Genomic DNA, 19,581 nt, shown 5'->3' with positions numbered 1-19,581 from the left:
AATAAATTAATACAGTTTCATTTTTTTAAAGGTGCTCAGGATTTAAACTTGGAAATTTTAAGGGTGGTCTTGTTACCTTGACTGCCGTTCTGTGGAATCGATACTATAACACCATTCATTGTCAAGGTACACAATGCATCCCTGCTCCTTTAACAGCCCTGACCTGGATAGCCCAGCTTAGCCTGATCTCATCAGATCTCAGCAGCTAAACATGGTTGACCCTGGCAAGTATTTGGATGGGAGACCTCCACCAGGCTATACCAGGGTTATTTATTTATTTATTTATATTTATTATTTCATTTTTATACCGCCCTCCCCCGAAGGGCGATAGGGGATAGGGAAAATGGCAAACCACCTCCAAAGATCTCTTGCCTTGAAAACCTTATGGGGTTGACATAGGTCAGATATATTTTGATAGCCAACCCCCCCTTCCCCAAAATGTATTTAACACTGAAAAATTTAGAAACAAAAATTAGATTCAGATATTTTCAGATAAACATAGTATGTGGTTTCCACCATGTATATCACTTTAACCATTTCTCATGAACTTTAATTCTGCAGTGGTGTTCTTCTATTTGTTGATGTAATTTATCTTGGGGGCGGGGGTTAAAATGTACTTAATTTGATATGACTAATTTTAAATTACATAGCAATTAATAATTTTATCATAATTTCCCCTTTGACTCAAAAAAAGCATTTGTATTGCCAAATCATAATCAATTCTGAAGCAACAAAATATGTCAGAAAAATAGCATATTAATTTTCTTTGAGCAGAAACCAACAAAATGGGGTTAACAGATTAATAGGGTAAAGGATCTGAAGTCTTACATTAGTACCAGCAGGGAGGACATTATGAACATGTTTTCACTCCTAATTAAAGCTAATATAGTATGAAGACTGCTTCGTACTTTCTATTGAGCAAACAATAATACGTTCTCCAGTGCTCTGCAGGAAGCTAAAGCCAGCCTCTGCATGCATACCTGTTTTACAAACATATTTTAACAACTAGAAACAAAAATATTAGCTTTAATATGATCAATACAATACATGCTAAGGAAACAATGGGTTGGCTCTTACCACTCATGGCATAAGAAATTTGCAGAGACAGATGTTCTCTATTTTTCCCTTGGTCTCAGCAACTTCCCCCACAGCTGATGCTGAAGGTTCCACAGAGCAACAAGGTATCAGCAAGGAGGGAGAACTGGACAAAACACATTCCTCCCTCTAGCACTACTAGAGAACGTGCTGTACCACATTTGTTCTACTGTTACAGGGAACAGAGCAATTTACTCGATTCTCAGTCCTTGCTACAGACCCTTGGATTCACAGTATTTTTCTAGCAGTGTCCTCCAACATTTGGAAGTCACTAGAAGTTGAAGGAGGAGGGGAATGACCCTCTGCTGTAGAATCCAACCCACTATATAAATCATGTATATTCTCCCCCATGCCCAGGGAAGTGTTGGTTAATACAAACTGTTCATCTATAGCCATCACCTGAACATGAACTCAGTACATGGAGTTTCTGGCTATTGTAAATTGGCCCTAGAAAAAGTGGGGTAAGAGTGCTTGCAAGATTAAAGACATAATTCTCATGTTTTATCATAGGCCCTTTCCGCATGGGTGCAGCCGGGGTACATGAGCCTGGTGCAGCCCCGGGCTGTTCGCATGCCTCCGTGCAGGCGGCCTCGGAGCCAATGCGGCTGGCTGATGCGCCTTCGCATGGAGGCACATCTGTTGTTTGTTTACCTTTTCCCAGCTGCGTAGCAACACAGATTACCCCTGCAGCCATATTGACATCTCTGGACGTAGCCACGCAGGAGTGAGGCAGGGAGAAGAAAACAATAAGGTGCAACTGAGTAACACACCTCCCATGCGGGGCCGTTTGCTCAGAGGTGGCTCCAACCCAGCCTTTCTAAAAAGAATAGCTGACAGCACGATTCTCGTTTAAGCAAGGGTTGGGGGAGATAAAGCAGGGCAGACCCGATGCAGGGGTAGGAACTATGCAAAGTTCCCACCCACGACAGGTTATATCCCGTTGTTATCCCATGTTAGATGGCCTGTGCGGAAAGGGCCATAGTTTCCCTGAAAATACAAATGATTGAGTACTGTGGGTTATTATAAAAGTCTTTACCTTTCAGTTACATCTCCACACCTTGGTACTTCTTTGGTGATTTAAGAATACTTTGATAAAATATTCAGCATAATCTCATTATATCTGGCACTAAAACAGTACATCAATAACTGTCCTGGAATGTCTTTTCTGTAGATTAACTTTTTCATATAGTTCTGGATGACTTTGGTCAGACCTGATTCAGATATAGATGTGCACTTTAAAAGTCTGAGATGTCTAGTTGGCTTTTCTAGATCAGATCATTAATCTCCTGGAAGATGTACATATCAACAACATTCTTGGTTCATTTGGGCTATAGTACACAAAGTTAAAAATGTAAACATTTATGTTTCAAGGAAAAGATTACATAGAAGCAAGGCTTCTCTAGAAGTATTTTAACAAGCAATATTTTTAAAGTATGTTTTTAAAATAGAAGCATTATATCCTAAAGTACATTTAAGTGAAGAATATTCAGGGAGATGGCAGTACTTTCTAGCATGAGAAATATTTCTGTACAAAATGTATTAGAACAAAAACAGAGCTAATAGACCAGTTTCTGTCTATTTATATAGGCTAATCCTTAGAGCTGTTCCAAGTTATCTCTATAAAGCAGATTTACTTTTAAGATTCTGTAATACTGTCAAACAATATTCTGTAATCTCATTTCAATTAAAAAAGTAAGACCGCAGAAGCAAAGGAACCAATGCAAAAGAGAATTGTCTATGTAAAAAAAATATATAATTGTTTTCAAACATAGCGTTTCTGACAGCCACAGAATGCTATTCATCAGGGACCAAATACTGAAATCAACCGTTTCCTGAGGAAATCATTCCTGGCCTTGCTATATTGATGCCTTGTCCTTAGCACCCATTATAATCCATTAAGGTCAACTTGGATAGGTCCAAGCCTACTATTTGAGAATCACTAGATACTGTTCTTAAACACACTGGTCACAACTACTGTTATTTTTATTTTCACAATAGTCCTTGAGTTCATCATGGGACGTACTGGTCTCCTATCCTCTCTTCAGGCTCCAAGTATGTCTTGTGGTAACAGCGTCCCAGTTATGGAACAGTTACAACAGAAAGGCCCAGTGTTTCCCCTTACTAATTACTTCTATATGGTAGAGAAAGCACGCTTGGTTACCTAGTATGTGAGACAGTGTTTATGGGTTGTGTTATATTCTACTGCCAATATTGTGGAATGTATGGGCTTTATTGTTTTAAACATTAAAACTCTGTGAAATTTAGCACAATAAAATACATTTTAAAATGACCCCCGTATTTTAAAAATTAGTAAATAAGTTATTACTTGCAAAATACGTACCAGGTTTCCGACCAAAAGCACATGGTTGAAATAGGGAGTCATCGGATAATGCTCCATGGCCATAAACAGGGTATTCAAGACAATGCAGATAGTAATAGCAAGATCAACAAATGGATCCATCACTATTAAATTCACAAAGTGTTTTATTTTTAACCAAGGAGGCCAGCAATCCCAGATCAAGAAAACATTTGCAAATCTATACCAACATGGTGGACATTTCTGTCTGGATTCTTCAAGCTCTGGAGGGAAAGAAACATATGATTTTAGAGGCAATAACTTTTAACTCAGAGATGCTGAAGGTTCGTTATTAGTATTGTACAACAGTTTTGAGAAATGTGGCCATTAATAGAAAGACTATGTTTGTTTCTATTTGCTTAAAACATAACAAGTTGAAGTAAGCATTTGGTTAATAACTTGGTTGTATTTATTAGACCATGGCTTAAAACCCTAAAAAATCCTATTAAAAATTCCATCTTTCTAGCTAAAAAACTATATTTAGCACTGTGTATAATTATATTTAAATAACAGCCCTTCCCTTAAAATCCTATCACTTACTATGTTTTTTCTAAATTTACAAATTAATAAACAGAACCGTGCTACTGTACTTGTAGTCCAGTTTGTCTTTTTTCATTCATATCAGCTAAACCGGCCAATACTGCATCAAGAACGTCCTCTCGAAGCTTTTTGTAAAAAGAACATCTAAAAAAAATGTGCTCTAAAGTATCAATTTCTTCCAAAAGCAGGAGCATAACCTCTTTTCAAATGGGATTTTCCTTATTACAGAACCCCTTCCATACGATTTTTGTCCATCAGGTTCCGTGATCTCTAACAGGATCTCCTTTGGTGGTCAAATGGTATTCTCTCCTTCCTTTTTCACTTGTAGAAAAGCTGGCTGGATCCAGGCCATTGTGTGTGAGTTTAAAGAGTTCTGGAGATGGGGGGGGGGGGGTTTCCCGGTCTTCCCTCCTGCTCCATCTCAGATCCCTTATACTGGCAGAGGATTGGCCTCAGTCAAAGGAGTGCATCAGTATCAAGAGTTCTTACATCTCAGTAAATAAAGCAAAAACACCTTAGACTAGAACTTCACACAACATGCGGTGAAACAAGCTGTATTGTGTCATACCTTCCATTGTGTTTGTGAGTATGCTGGCAATACTCATGGCTCTTTGCCGTGCTGCAGATCCTTCCATTAGCTCCAAAGAAATCTGATAAGAGCTTAACCTCCTCTTTCTTATTTCTGTTTCAGTAGTAGTGCCCTGCAAATACGATGGAGGTTAATAATTTCTGAAACTTACCATAAGTTACAGGATATATCTTACTGCTAGTTTTTTCATTGGACGCTTACCATAGTTTTTACTAAGCACTGGTTAATTTTGGATTAATGCTTTTGAAAGTCCTTGGAACTTTTTGTTTGTTTAAAAAAAGGCTGTCTATGTCAATTGGGGAGTTGCTGTTCAAAATACAGAAATCCAAATATCCTCTGGATGCACAACTAGTTGCAAGATTCTTCAGATCCCCACCAATGTGTGCTGAACAAAAATAATAACTAGCAATATAATGATCTCTATTAAGAGAAAAATTCTCCAAGAAGATATCAAGTGCAGAAAAAAATTGGGATTTTTACAGATATGTACTCTACAGGGAGTTGAAGCTAGTAAGAACTTACTAGCACATCTGTATGCCGTCACCAGGGGTGCAATCACAGGGCTGGATCCCAATGATAATTTTTAGGGATGCATACCAGCACCAAAATTTCAATTCAGAATCCAGATTTGGAAAATCCAAAATTTCCCAATATGTGAAACTTCACATTTGTTGAAGGTTTTCAGGGCCAGAATCACTAGGATGTTGTGGGTTTTCAGGGTTGCATGTAGTATTCCGGGTTCCAGTAGTATTTTCTCCTGACATTTCACCTGCATCTGTGGCCGGCAGATCCATAGAACCCAGAAAACCCACAACACCCTATTCATTAAAATTAATAGGAACAGCCACTTTACACCTTTTTAAAAAAGCACACAAAGAGAGATCCAGCTTCCCCTTAACCCTCTGACTCTTTCTCGGTGCCTATGCTAACCTCAAAGAGATAAGATGTGGCCAGTCTGCACAGCAACCAGACATTAGGAAATTGCTGCGATCTGAGCATGACCTTGATCAGTGCAAATGCCACCAGGGCAGCATTGGTCATGGCACAATGGAGCAAAAGACAGCTGTTACTGAGGTATGCACAAATAGTATGGGCAGCAGACAGACAGTGGTAGGTGGGTGGGAAATACCTCCACAGCACTGAGCAAGGCACAGTAGAATGAATTTTCACAGTCCTGGAGTAGGGTTGGATTAAGGGAAGGAACAGCAGGAAGAGCCAGCAGACTGAAGCACAGCATACCCTGTACGGTCATTCTCTCGAACTCAAATGACACTTCAGGGAAGCTCAGTGCTTTTGAGGCCTTTCCCATGGGCCAACTTCATCTACCATGCCCGTGTTTCATACGGCTGGAAGACTCTTCCCCAAAAAACAACAATATCTGATTCCACAATGGCAGAGATTCCCCCTCCAAAAAAAGAAAAGCACACACAAAATCTATTATCTAAACCTTATCTATTTAACTATCTATCTCACAAACATTATCCTTATGCCTGATATACCCTAAAGAGTCCCAGTCTTAATATCAAAGTTCCCTATTAATCTACAATCCACTTGATCTATTTCATTTCAAATGCACAAAAAGGGTGGAAAGGAAATCTAATGTACAGCGGGGCACAGAGAAGACTTTTCAGCATGCAGAGCAAGTGATCAGAAGATGGAGGAGAATTATATAAGGAGCTGTGCCCATCTTTCAGTTGGAAAAGATCGATATGTATCTTCTGGTGTCTGTGTCAGCTGTAGGAATTTGTAAATGCAGGCAGACATCACTTACATGCTTTGATCTCACTTCATTCCTCGGCCATTTGACAAGACCCTGGCAATACCAGTTAGGGGACACTGACCTCTCTGCCCCCCACCCCCTTGGTGTCAAGCTGTCTGGAGAATGGCCCTTTCCTCAAAGACCATTTAAAACATTTGGGAAACAATTTTAAAAGAACCGTTTTCGTTTTTTTGTTTGCATAGTGTGGAAAATTAAAGAGTTTCAGGGAAAAACGTTTACTTTGTCTGCCACTTTTTGCAGCTTCAATTTGATTCTTCATGCCATCTGCCATTTTCTGGGCCACAAACATTTCTTCTGCAGGCATCATAGCTGGGTCCCATTTCAGCGATTGAAGTACACAAACAAACTCAATTGTGCCTGCCGATTACAACAACACGTCATTTCCCCCCCTTTTTTATTTTCAGTGAAGTATCTTTGAAGGTTCAAATATTCGATATGAGAATCAGCATGGATTCTCATATCAAGTCCTTGAAGCTTTGAAGGCACCTCACCAAAATTTTGGAAAAGGGGAAAACAACACATCGGCAGGCACAACTAAGTTCATTTGAGCATTTTAATCACTGAGATGGTGCCCAGATGTGATGCCAGTAGTGGAAATGTCGGTGGGAAAGAATCAGAAAATGCCAGGCGGCAAAGAGAATCAAACTGAAGCAGCAGAAAATGGCGGGCACGAGCAGCTGAGAAAATGAAAGTAAGAGCTTTACATTCAGGCAGGAAAAATACATTTCCTGCCCTCCACACAGCAAGCAGGAAACATTTTAAAAATGGTTAAAAGAAAAAAGTCACTAGTTTAGCGTTTTCAGAATAATCTGTTCCGAGCACAAATAAAATGTTTCCAAACATTGGGGGGGGGGGGAACTGTGCAGACCTCTACCCCCAAACACTGTTTCCCCCCTTCCTGAAAATGTTTTATTTGTGCTGTGCGGAACTCAGTTTCTTTTTTCAAGAAGTCGGGCCAAACTATCTGAGTAATAGATTTCACTTTGCTTCTCTTACAAGCAGCCTAGCCTGCTTTCTACAGGAGTCAATGGGACTCCAAATAATAGGAATTATGTAAAATATCAAGAACTATAATTTTGGAGTAAGAATTATTCATAACTATTCTAAATATAACATTATTTTGGTGCTTCTGAATATTTCTGAATCCAAATTGCACATCTCTAATAATGTCCACTATAAAAGAGAACTTCTGTTAGCGGCATGTAATCCCTACACCCCCACTCCACCTCCACCTCCACCACCAACTGATCTCCTGTAAATTCACCTGGAGAACAGAGACAAGCACAGGGGGCTAATCAGAGGTCTACAACAGGGAGAAAATAGTAAAAATAATTACCCCTCCTTCATGAACAGAAATTATTAGTAGGATTCAACCTGCACATTTGTTGCATTCACATTTATATTTTGAATGCATTCTTTAAACATTGTAAGGGCTTTCCTAAAAATGTAATGTGAAATGTAAATCTTAATAACCATAGGGATGCAGGAAAGAACTTGGATAAAGCCAGAGGGTTAAACAATAACGTCGAGATGTAAAAATAAAACAAACAAATCAGAAGGAAGTATGATCAAGGAACAAAGAACTAATGAAAGGAGAAGAGAAGTTTTCCCAAAAAAAATGTCTTTGGCACTCTGTTGTAGACTTGTTCTGTGTTTTGCCACTTTAGTTAAATTTATTGGGTGTTAATATAATTCAAAAATAAACTAAAATTGTCTTACACTTAAAACTACTTTAAGAGCTGACATGGGCACTAAACCAAGTGAGTTATAGAGGCACAAATAAAAGAAATTGAAGAACAATGACACAACATTCCATTGGTTACTCCCAGATAGCCAAATGGCTTCAATCTGGCAACTTCGTCCACAAAATGAATAGGATGACAGTGGAGCCAGAATGGCGTTCTTCTACTCAGTTTTGCTCTCTTCACATTTGAACCAGAAGATAAAATTGTTTGGTTGCATGCATAAAATTGTTTGGTTGCATGCAATGTTAGAATCCAGTCTAACATTTTCTTGAGCTCATGAACTTCTGCCCACAGAACATGATTTTCCTGCCTTTTCCCTCCAGCAGCAGTCAGAAAGGCCCACTGAAGTCCCGGAGAGCAACAGTGGGGGGAGGCAGAAAAATTGTACTCTGCAGGCAAAAGTCCTGAAGCTAGTGAACACTCAATCTCCACCCAAGCCAGTAAGTGAACTTTCAAGAATGTTTTGCTCTCTTACATGCTGTACTTGGTATACACACATTTAGTCTATTGCTTGTTCTTTTGACATTACTACATTTATTCTTACTATTTTCTTACTATGCTTACTATTCTTACTACTATTACTTATTGCTACTACTTACAACTATTACTTACTATTTTTCTTACTATTCTTACTACTATTTACTATTTCATATACTACCATTCAAAAATGTTGAATGGTACCATTCAAAACGCACCATTCAAAAACTGGCATATAAGCAGAACTGATATATAAAGATGTAAGCAGAGCTGTTCGGTAAACTTTAAATTTCCCTCCAGATGTTTTTTTAAAAAAAATGCTACAAAGAGAGGGACAGTCACAAACATCATAAATTTATGTGTAAGAGTTAAGACAATTATGGCAGCACATGTGAGCTGTAAAAGAAATAGAATCATTTATCACCTCTGGTAAAAACTGTCCAGGAGGTGAAGTGAGAGCAGGAGGTCCTCCGACTAAGGAAACCACTCCATTGCAATCCACGGTGCTGTGCATCTTCCCGTTTGACGGAAGAGGAGGTATCATTCTCGATGACAAACTCGCCTGACTGGTATTGCTGTTGCGGCGGTCGCTGTTGTGTCTGTTTGGCACAAAGAGAGAATCCCTTCTGCTTTCGTTATCCTCAAGCGTGCTGTGCTCATCATCAGCAAAGTCGTTTTCTGATCCTACATCCTTTGCTCTTCCTCTGAAGCTGAAGATACTTGCTCTGCTGCTGCGTCTTGGGGAAAACAGGGATCCACGAAGGCTCAGCAAAGACTGCGCAGGGAAAGGAAAACACAAATAGTTAGCATTCTTTTTAAAAAGAGCCAACAACTATACTCCTATGGATGCAGTCCAGAAAGCCAATGCGATTCTGGGCTGTATCAATCGAGTAAAGTGTCTAGATCAGGGGTAGGGAACCTGCGGCTCTCCAGATGTTCAGGAACTACAATTCCCATCAGCCTCTGTCAGCATGGCCAATTGGCCATGCTGGTAGGAAAACTTCGATAGAGTATTGAAGTTCAGGCTATCTGGAGGAACCCGCAGGATCCTACCCTGGTCTAGATCGAGAGATGTAATTGTACCTCTCTTCTGCATTGGTTAGGATTGGAATATTGTGTACAGTTTTGGGCACTGCAATTCAAAGAAGGATATTGACAGAAGCTGGAATTTGGGTCCAGAGGAGGGAGGCAATACCTTAAAATGGTAAAGGTTTGGAATCCATGCCCTCTGAGGAGAGACTTAAGGGGAGCTGGGTATGTTTAGCTTTGGTTAGAGAGGGTGACATAGCAAAGCCATTAGCTAGATATTTGAAGGGATATCATGTTGGTGAGGGAGCAAGCTTGTTTTTTGCAGCTCCAGAAACTAGGACCAGGAGTAATGGATTCAGGGTGAAGGGAAAGAGATTCCACCTAAACATCAGGAAAAACTTCTTGACACTAAGGGCTGTTCGACAGTGTTGGCTGTTCGGCCATAAACATAGGGGAACAGCTGCTGGATTTGATCAAAAAGACCTCAGAGGATGTTGAAGCACACATACATAAAATAAACCTGGCTTCTCAGGAAAGCCGGCCAAGAAGGAAGTCTAGAGACCCAAATTAGAACAGCTTTGAGCGAGAAGCCAGAGTGGCAACAATTATATGGCTTAACGTAGATTAGAAGCCAGCTAACCCATTATCAATAGACACAATTTGTTGAGGCCCAGGTGCAGCAACGGCTGAGAATTGCATGTCCAGCTTCACAGAAGTGAAGCTGTTGTTTAAGGACGGGAGTACAGGTTGAAGACCAGAAGATATTCGTATGGATGAGAAATTTTTAATAGTTATCTTTAATATATTTGTTGAGATAAAAAGTAACAAGAATGGGCTGTCTATATTCTAACTATATTTTAAGTAACGATAACCTTGTATAGAGTTTGGAGTTTTAAGACAATGAGTTAGCCAAGAATGTGACCGTTATCTAGTGGGACAGTTAGCTATTGTTAGTCGATGGTTTTAAAATACTATAAATAGTGGAAGCTGTATTGATCGAGAGTATATTCTCAGAAGGGTCTCCTTGCCTGTGGCCTGATTACTTTGTGGGTAAGAAACCCTTTGGATTCATGCGATTGTTCTTCTTTAATTATTCATGTAACAATGATGGATGGATGGTGTAATGCTTTGTTGATCCAGCTTAAATTCAGAATGCAATAGCTATGCTTTAATAAACAAGCTTAGAATGAAAGCAGAGACTCTTGAATACTATACCCAGAAGAAACCTACAGAATTACTGAGGTGTATCTCTGGCTAGGTGTTAAATGATTTGGTATAGAAAATATAACTACATGTTCAAGGGCATGGCGATAGATGAATTGGGTCTGAATCAGACAGGAGACCAGAACACTAACAGCTCTGTTGCTTCAACCATTTCAAATCATTTATTTAGAAGAACCATCCTATGCCACATTACACTCTTCTAAACCTATTGAGTGTAGCAGACTTAGAAGGGTGTAAATCTGCTTAGGATGGCACTGTAAAGCTGTGAGTGTAACATCTCTTGCTTGCTCATGTTTTGCAAATTTGATGTAATATCAGAACTGGGCTTAAAAGTCACAGTAACAGTGTTAGTTCAGTTTATCAACCCAAACTCTGTCTGGAAGTTCATGAAACCACTTCATATCTTCACATTATTCCAATTGTTTCCAATTTGGGAAAAAACCCTGAAGATTATAAATATTGTAATGCTACAAATTTCATATTCACAACTCAAGATAATGCATTCTTTTCTTACCTCCACCCAAGACAGCCTCAACTGGAAGTGAATCATACTGCAAAATATCTTTCAGCCACACCTATCTACAGTCATGACCACCCTATAGCATCTTCATGGGGAACACTTCCAACACAAGGGATGGTGGAAACACTTCCTAAGCAACAAGGGGGCAAAGAATCTAACCTGTTCTACTGTGCAAAAGCCCAAAGGCTAATTCTATTTCACTAAAGTCATATTATTAATCTGCTATTTATTAATCAAACTGTCTCATCAATTAATGCATTCACCAATATTCTTTCTCAGGGGACCGAAAGATGGGGACGTTGCCATTCCATTGAGGAAAAGAGGAAAAATCAATTTGTGCTGATTGTCCTTCTAATCTTGCACTAACAAGAAGCGCCTTAATGAAATCCTTTCCTCCCTCTCTGCATATTCCATTAGTAGAACTCATAAATAAGTAAAGATATCACCAGCGCTGGAAAAAACAACCCTTACATCAAGTTTTACTTACTTCTGCCTTTGGGACTGTTTTGCTTTCAGATCAAGATACTTTAATTTAATTCTGCAATACACAGTCTCTAGGTTTCTTATTTGGTTCAAAAGGATACTCTAAATTATGTGGTTTAAAGATCAAGCTTTGCAACCTCACCATTTTATGTGCTAAAGACTTACTGGCATGGAAGTCAATAATCACAATTACAATAATATTCTAAAAACACTGTTTATCAATTTGAAACCAGCAGATGCAGAGCAAGTGGAAACTGTGCCCGGGGCATGCACATGCCCTGCGCCCCTGCTGCAGCGCCGCCTGCCCCACTCCCACCATGCCTCTGCCGCAGCTCCACCCGGGGCATTGTGCCCCCCCTGACCCATGGGCACTATGCCACTGGCAACCAGTGAGAAGGTTATGGGACATTGACATGAAAGGGCATGTGATGTCACCGACTTCTGGGTGCAACCTAGAAGTGACAAGAGGCAACTTTAGGACTTGCCAGGAAGTCTATAAGAACACAGCTTAGAAAGATTCCAGTGGAAAAGAGTTCCACAGATATAAACCAAACAAAAGCTTTGTCCCATTTCTTGCAACTTAGGGCACTTTCACTCATGCAGAATAATGCACTTTCAACCCACTCTCAATCCACTTTGCAGGTGGATTTTACCATGCAAAATAGCAAAATCCACTTGCAAACAATTGTGCAAGTGGATTAAAAGTGCACATGTGAAAGTGCTCATAGATTCTCTAGATATAGTAACCTAAAGTAAAGTCTACCACAACTCTAGAATTCTGCAGTTGAAACTAGAATTGCACTGAACCTGTTGAGTTGAAGTCCTCCTTTCGTAGGAGAGGCGACTTCTTCGGATGCTGTCTTCCGATTCAGATTTAGGAAATTTATCATCTTCTTCTCTGTCTTCAGCTTCTGAGAGCTCTTTCTGCCGTCTTTTTTTCCTTTTGTTTCTTCTTTCTTTAGCACTTTTGGAGCTTAATTTAGATGCCTCTGAAGAACTTTCCAAGAGCTCCCCCAATCCGCCCACACCGCTGAAATCTCTTGAGGCAACTGATGCTGCAGCCACAGCTGCTGTTGTCTGTTGTATTACAGTGTCAGCGAATTAGCATTGGGTAGATTACCACATTAATAAACAGAGAAATTCATTACAACTTCCAAAATTACATAATCACAAAGCAAAAAAAGTATAAACACCATTGATTAGTGCCCTCTCGTTTAGAGTAAAAAACAAACACACACACACAGGTAAGTACAGTTCCTTGAAAACAGGTCCCCAGACTTCATAGTAATATTGTCAACGATGGGATGTTGCCTTTCCTTGGGACTCACCCAGTGGTAGGATTCAGCAGGTTCGCACCACTTTGGCAGAACCGGTTGTTAAAATGGTGCTTGTGAACAACCAGTTGTTGAATTATTTGAATCCCACCACTGGAACCAGCTGTTAAATTATTTGAATCCCACCACTGGACTCATCTGTATATCCTAGACTCTGACCTACAGCTTACTTCCTCTCTGTCATCTTGCAAGGCACTGCCCTTCATATCCAAAAAGTTCCTAGGGTGCACAAGCCACTTCAAGCCTACTATGTAAGAATCACCAGGGTAACAGTATGCAGAGCCACAGTTAGCTGTACTTCCATTCTCTTGTAGAAATGTGGCATGCTCACAGAGGAAAAAGAGGAAAAAGAGGAAAAAGTCAATAAGTCAAAAAGAGGAAAAAGTCAATAACTGGGACATTTTTAAAGGCAAAGAAGGTCTCCCCAGGTCCTTTGGATAGTCTAGCTGAAAACATAGAGAAGGCAAGTGGCTGGGGGCTACAGAATTCCACGTGGACTTTAGCCTAGTGCAGGGGTCTGCAACCTGCGGCTCTCCAGATGTTCATGGACTACAAATCCCATCAGCCCCTGCCAGCATGGCCAATTGGCTGTGTGACTGAGACAAATCCCATCAGCCCCAATTGGCCATGCTGGTAGGGACTGATGGGAATTGTAGTCCATGAACATCTGGAGAGCCACGGGTTGCAGACCCCTGGCCTAGTGGAACCTTCTTGCTGAGGGACAGACATCAATATCTCAATGAGTGTGAGCTTTTTCCAAGAAGATAAGACAGGGGTTCCCAATCTTTCTGAGCCTGTGTGCAACTCCAGACTTCTGGCACAACAAGGTACGTGCAGCTACAAAATGGCTGCCACAGCTTACCCTCAGCCATACAGGGCTGGGGTGGCAGCCGCTACGAAAGCAACATTTTAAAAACTCTACACAGCCAATCAAATCTCCAGTAGTCAGTCAGAAGACTTGCTGGGAAAAGCCCCCCATAGTCCTGTCCACTTTCTAAAAACACTTGGTGGGTGCCACAACAGGTGTCTACAGATGCCCTGTGCCCATGGACACCATGATGGGGACCCCTGATATCCAAAAAAAGGGAACCATGTAGACAAGCTGCATGCTGAAACAAACCCCACCACCAACACCTATTTAGTGATACATAAACATTAAACCAGTAGCAATGGCAGCAGCTCCATCCCCAGACGGAATGTTCTTTTATTCATTTTCAGAAGTTCTCAGTTTTTGTACATTTCACTTACAGCGCCCCACAGCTAATAGTTTGCTACGACTGAATTCATGGCACTGCATTCTCAAAAATTCACAACTACACTTTCCAAAAGGAAGATACCTGAGCTTCTTCTTGTTGCTTTTTCAGCTGCTCGAGCATCTGCTGGAACTCGGCCTCTTTCTGCTCCGCTTCTTCCATGGTGGCTTGATTCTGTTCTTCGTAGGCCATGGCAACAACAGCCAGGATCAGGTTGATCAGATAGAAAGAGCCCAGGAAGATCACCAGGACAAAAAAGATCATGTAGGTTTTGCCAGCTGCTCGCAATGTCTGGGGAAACAACAAGTTTCATCCATTTGATGAAAAAATGATGCAAAAAGAAACACAAATTGGGCAAATACATAATAGAAGGGTGAAATGGGGGGATCAAAAATGAAAATGATTATTGGGGATTTATTGAAGGGGAAATTTGGGGGGCATCTAGCAAAGTTATTGATTGGGGTAAATATCAGAGGAATGTGAATTTTGGAGCAACAAATATGAGAGCAAAATAGATACCTAATGAGAGATTGTTCCTGCCATTATGGAACTATTATGAGTGGTAAGATTATGTTTGGATTTAGAAGGTGGAGCTCCACAAAGGAAGAAATGCAAGATATAAACACAAGAAATGAAAACAAACATGCAAAGAAGGTCATATTTGTTGCTCCAAATTTCCCAGTAGTTATTGAGTAAAAAGCTTTGCCTGTTCATCATTTTTCAAGTGCAGCAAGCCAACAAAATCTGCATTAGTTACTTATTTTTTTAGGCAGAAAATAGAGAGGACAACTTTTCAAGCAGCCTATAAATAAGCTGTTTATAGCAACAGAAAATATCAAGCAATATCTAACATGTTTTGAATGAAAATGGTCCCCCTTGAAATAATCCAGGGAAAAAAGCAGGCAGAAATCCCAGGGAAACTTTCTCTTTAACTACTTGGTATGTTTACAAAAATCCATATCTATCTGTGCTTTTGCCCCGGACTAAAAAGTTGTCACAGTGTCAGCAGAGGACCCAGCTGACCCAGGATCAAATCCCCAATCAGCCATGAAGCTCCACCTGTGACCTTGAGCCAGGCACTTTCTCTCAGCCTAACCTTTTCACAGAATTACAGTGAGAACAAAAGGTGTGTGTGGGAGAACTACATGAGCTCTAAGAGTGGGTTAGAATGTACTGAATGACACATTGGGCATGTTCTCTGCCCCTTAAATGAACTATTCATAGTCTTTGAGTTAGCTGCTTCTAGACTTCAGCTGAGACAAAATGCATACCTGTTTTACTATGACAGAGCTAAGCTTGCCTTATGACATAGCCTTACCAACTGATACAGATTTTCCCAGTAGTCCTGAGTCATCAGCCGAAAGAGAGACAAGAAGGCCCAGCTGAAGGTATCAAAGCTTGTGTAGCCATAGTTGGGATTTCTACCAGCTTTTACACACATATATCCTTCTGGGCATTGGCTATGGAACAGAAGAGCATATTAGATATGATTTTACACTTCCTCGCACTGTATTTTGGGATGTTTTCAAAGTTTTGTGATTCTCCCCACCCCATCGCCATATTTAAACACTGCTGCAGGGGTAGGGAACCTGTAATCTCAGATGTTCCAGGAACTACAGAGTTCCAGCCCCTACCAGCATGGCCAATTGGCCATGCTGACGAAGCTTGATGGGAATTGACCTCTGAAGCCAGTTCCCTGAACTCTGTCTACAAAATGATAATGAGAGGTATTTTTAGTGTATTAGCCGAAGGCTCAGTGAGAGGAATCACTTGGGTGCTGTGGTTTCCGGGCTGTATGGCCGTGTTCACAGCAACATTCTCTCAAATGGCTGCATCTGGCTGGCATCTTCAGATGCCAGCCACAGACTCTGGCTTAACTTGCGTCAGGAAAAAAAAAAGGCCCTATAACTAAACTACTGGCCTGCTCAAGCCCTTTATCTTCTGTAATATTTATTAAATCTGTTTTTCCTCCTGTAAAATTAGACAACAAAACAACAACAAAATAGTTGTATGCACTGAACCACCTCCCCCTAAAGCCCAGAGCAGAAACAGTGGTGATTTCTGCACAGCAGAAATAAATAATCTTGGGGAAGTATTAAGTGTTTGGGGAAAGAAGTTCGTGCAGCTCTCTCCCCCCAAACATCTTCAAACATTTTATTTCTCTCATCCAGAGTTTTTCAAAAATTGCTAAACTAGCAATCTTTTCCCCCCAACCCATGGAGGAGTGGAGAATCAAACCTGGTTCTCCAAATTACAGTTGACTGCTCTTAACCACAATGCTAGCACAGAAGTAAAAGACAACAAACTGCCTAAGTTAAAGTATACTATAAACAGTGTAGTAAGTGTAATTACAAAGGTACAGGATAATGCTGAAAAAGCAGGATAATACCTAGAATACTCTTTACCACAGTCTGCAATCCTGGACTATTCCATTCTACGACTGTTCTAAACCCTTCATTAAAAAACCCACCTCCTGGACATTTCTGTTTTGCCCTTTCTGCTGAATCGTACAAGTGTGGAAGAATCGTATAAGTGTGGAAGTCTTCCTGACCACCTTAAGCAGACATGTAGTCTGGCATCATCAGAAGGCATAGTACGCTGTTCTGGTAACATTAAATGGAATGATGAGGGAAGATGTTGTGATGGAGCAGAGCAGGCAAGGCAGTCCTGCAGGTATGTGGGCCATGAACAACTTCGTAGATGATTAGTGCCTTACACTGAACCTGGTAAATGATTGGCAACCAGTGCAGTCACTGCAGAATGGCTATGATACGTGTGTTCCACCTGGCAGCCAACAGTAACCAGGCTGCTTTGTAAAGGGAGTTTCCAAGCTGACTATAGATTATCCATGTACAGTGCATTATAATAGTCTCGACTCAAGATGACCATAACATGGACCTACGAGGGTAGATAGGAATCCATTTTCTGATCTAAATGAAGTTGAAACAAAACATTTGTTGTGGCTGAATTAACTTATTTGTCTAGCAATAAAGCTAGATCCAGTATAAACCCTAGGCCTTGAACTGAGTCAGTAACCATCAGCAAGACTCCAGCAAAACTGAGAAGCACAGTGCCCTTCAAGATTTTACCCTTCCCTACCAGCATTACCTCTGTCTTGTTAAGATTCATTTTGATTCACCCTTATCCATTTAACCACAATAGCAAGGTAAATGATTGGCAACCAGTACAGTGACTGCAGAATGGCTATGATACGTGTGTTCCACCTGGCAGCCAACAGTAACCAATCAGCACCAATCTACCAACAGTAACCAATCAGCACCAACAGCACCAATCTTCAGCATCACCATGTGGTTTGGATAAGGAAATATAAAATTGAGTGTCATCAGCATATCAATGAAAGCCTACTCTATAATAATAATGTCTCCTAAGGGCTAAATATAGAGATTGAATAGCAAAGGTAATAAGACCAAGCCTTATATAACCTCACACCAATAACAGCTGCTCTCTAACAGCAAGCCTCTGAGTCCTGCCCACATGGAATGAGTAAACCAATCTAAATAACTTATTCCCTTGGTCAGGCCCTAACACCTCAACAAGATGGTGTGGACCACAGTATCAAAAACTACTGGTAAATCCAGTAAACAAAGAGGAACAGCCCTTTTCTATATTCAGTCATCTGCAATTCAAGCCATTTCCATCTTGTTCAGCTTACTGATTTAAGGAAACTAGATACAAAAATAAACAGCTAAACCACAAATTGTAGAAAAATATTTCTATTGTTTGAAATACAGGATAATATCCAGGATCTTAAAGAATGTGTAGACATCTAATTAAAAACAAAATTTACAAAAGGCAACCTTCAGAAACACCCAACGTAACTTTAATTCCTCAATTGCAAATATCTATTTGGCAATTTCACTTTTCCAATGGAAAAATTCTTAGGTCCAATCACTATTGAACTTTTAAATTAGTTTTTGAAGTGTTTATTTTTTAAATAATTTTATTCATTTCAGATTCAAACCAGCAGTTGGCAGTAGCAAAAGAAAAGGCTTTTGGCCTCTGAGCCCATTCTGGGGTCCTTCTGAAACATCAAGTCTGTCACTGTGAGAAACAGGATGCTGGACTAAATGGAATGATCCATTGGAATGATCCAGAAGGTTGCTCTTGTCAGCTATGGCTGTCTCTTCCATATACTATTTTGTAAAAATGTAACATTTAGATTTTCTGCACTATTGTCACCATTCCAAATGTTCCTGCTTGCAGTCCAGTAGAAGCTTTGTAAACCCGTTGGATGATCTCTAGCCAGTAATACTTTAACATTCTAAATCATAACTATTTATACTCTGGTAAACGCATGATTCATTTTAGTTTATGACCGAACTAAGCAGGTTCCTAATCTGGAGAGAACTGGAGTCACCGTGGGCATTTTGAGTTCCCCCGTCAGCAGAAGATTCCCAATACTCATGTAAAGGAACATGCACCTGAAACTGAGGCTGTAGAAATCCACTTACACTGAAGAGTCATATGAACATGACAGATTTTATTGACTCTGTACAGAATACAGTGGATCAATAATGAGTTATTACCCAGCATGCAAGTTGCTGTTACTTACAAAAGGAAGGGCATCTGGATTGTCCACTCCAGAAAGTGCTTAGAAAATGACCCTGGTTCAGGAAAGAAAGAAAGAAGAAATAATTGCAGTTGACCATAAACAAGAAATTTCATAACCAGGTAATATTATATTACTCCATATTATTATTATATAATGTTATACAATATCATAGACTTGCAAAGCATAAAAAGAAAGCATATATAGATAAGAATTATCCTGTGTACTGAAATCACATTTGGCCTGGCTTGAGGCAAGCTATTTTAATTTGGGCAGGCAGACAGCGAGATAAACCTCAGGCAATTCATTTGAAGGTATATTTCATCAAACCTGTATACATTTACATATGAATAAACACAACTTCTGAAGGAAAAGAATAATTTGCTCATCGCAGCAGACGGTGAATGTCTTTGTGCATGCGTGAAGGGAATTTACCAGTTTCAGAGAAGCTGATATTTCCTCCTTGACAGCTTGGCCGAAAGAGTTCTTGACAGAACTTGCTGGCTTTTGTAAGTAATTCAATTAAAATAATTGTAAATTAGCAAAATAAAGAACCTGTTGCCTAACTAATTATAGTCACTTTTTA

General features: G+C 40.1%; 1 protein-coding gene across 1 annotated transcript in view; it reads right to left on the bottom strand.

Annotated features, from left to right (window-relative positions):
- Positions 1–19,581, bottom strand: part of LOC125426220 (sodium channel protein type 2 subunit alpha-like) — a 93,894-nt gene that overhangs the window by 43,302 nt on the left and 31,011 nt on the right. Inside the window, exons 9-14 of the mRNA XM_048484478.1 lie at positions 15,744–15,885; positions 14,510–14,716; positions 12,646–12,915; positions 9,007–9,357; positions 4,560–4,692; positions 3,437–3,675 (exon numbers count right to left, since the gene is read on the bottom strand). Coding sequence (XP_048340435.1) covers positions 3,437–3,675; positions 4,560–4,692; positions 9,007–9,357; positions 12,646–12,915; positions 14,510–14,716; positions 15,744–15,885 — 1,342 coding nt within the window. The remainder of the gene's footprint in view (positions 1–3,436; positions 3,676–4,559; positions 4,693–9,006; positions 9,358–12,645; positions 12,916–14,509; positions 14,717–15,743; positions 15,886–19,581) is intronic.

The sequence above is a fragment of the Sphaerodactylus townsendi genome, linkage group LG02, assembly GCF_021028975.2.
Source record: "Sphaerodactylus townsendi isolate TG3544 linkage group LG02, MPM_Stown_v2.3, whole genome shotgun sequence".
NCBI lineage: Eukaryota > Metazoa > Chordata > Lepidosauria > Squamata > Sphaerodactylidae > Sphaerodactylus > Sphaerodactylus townsendi.
This window is presented reverse-complemented; position numbering and strand designations above follow the sequence as displayed.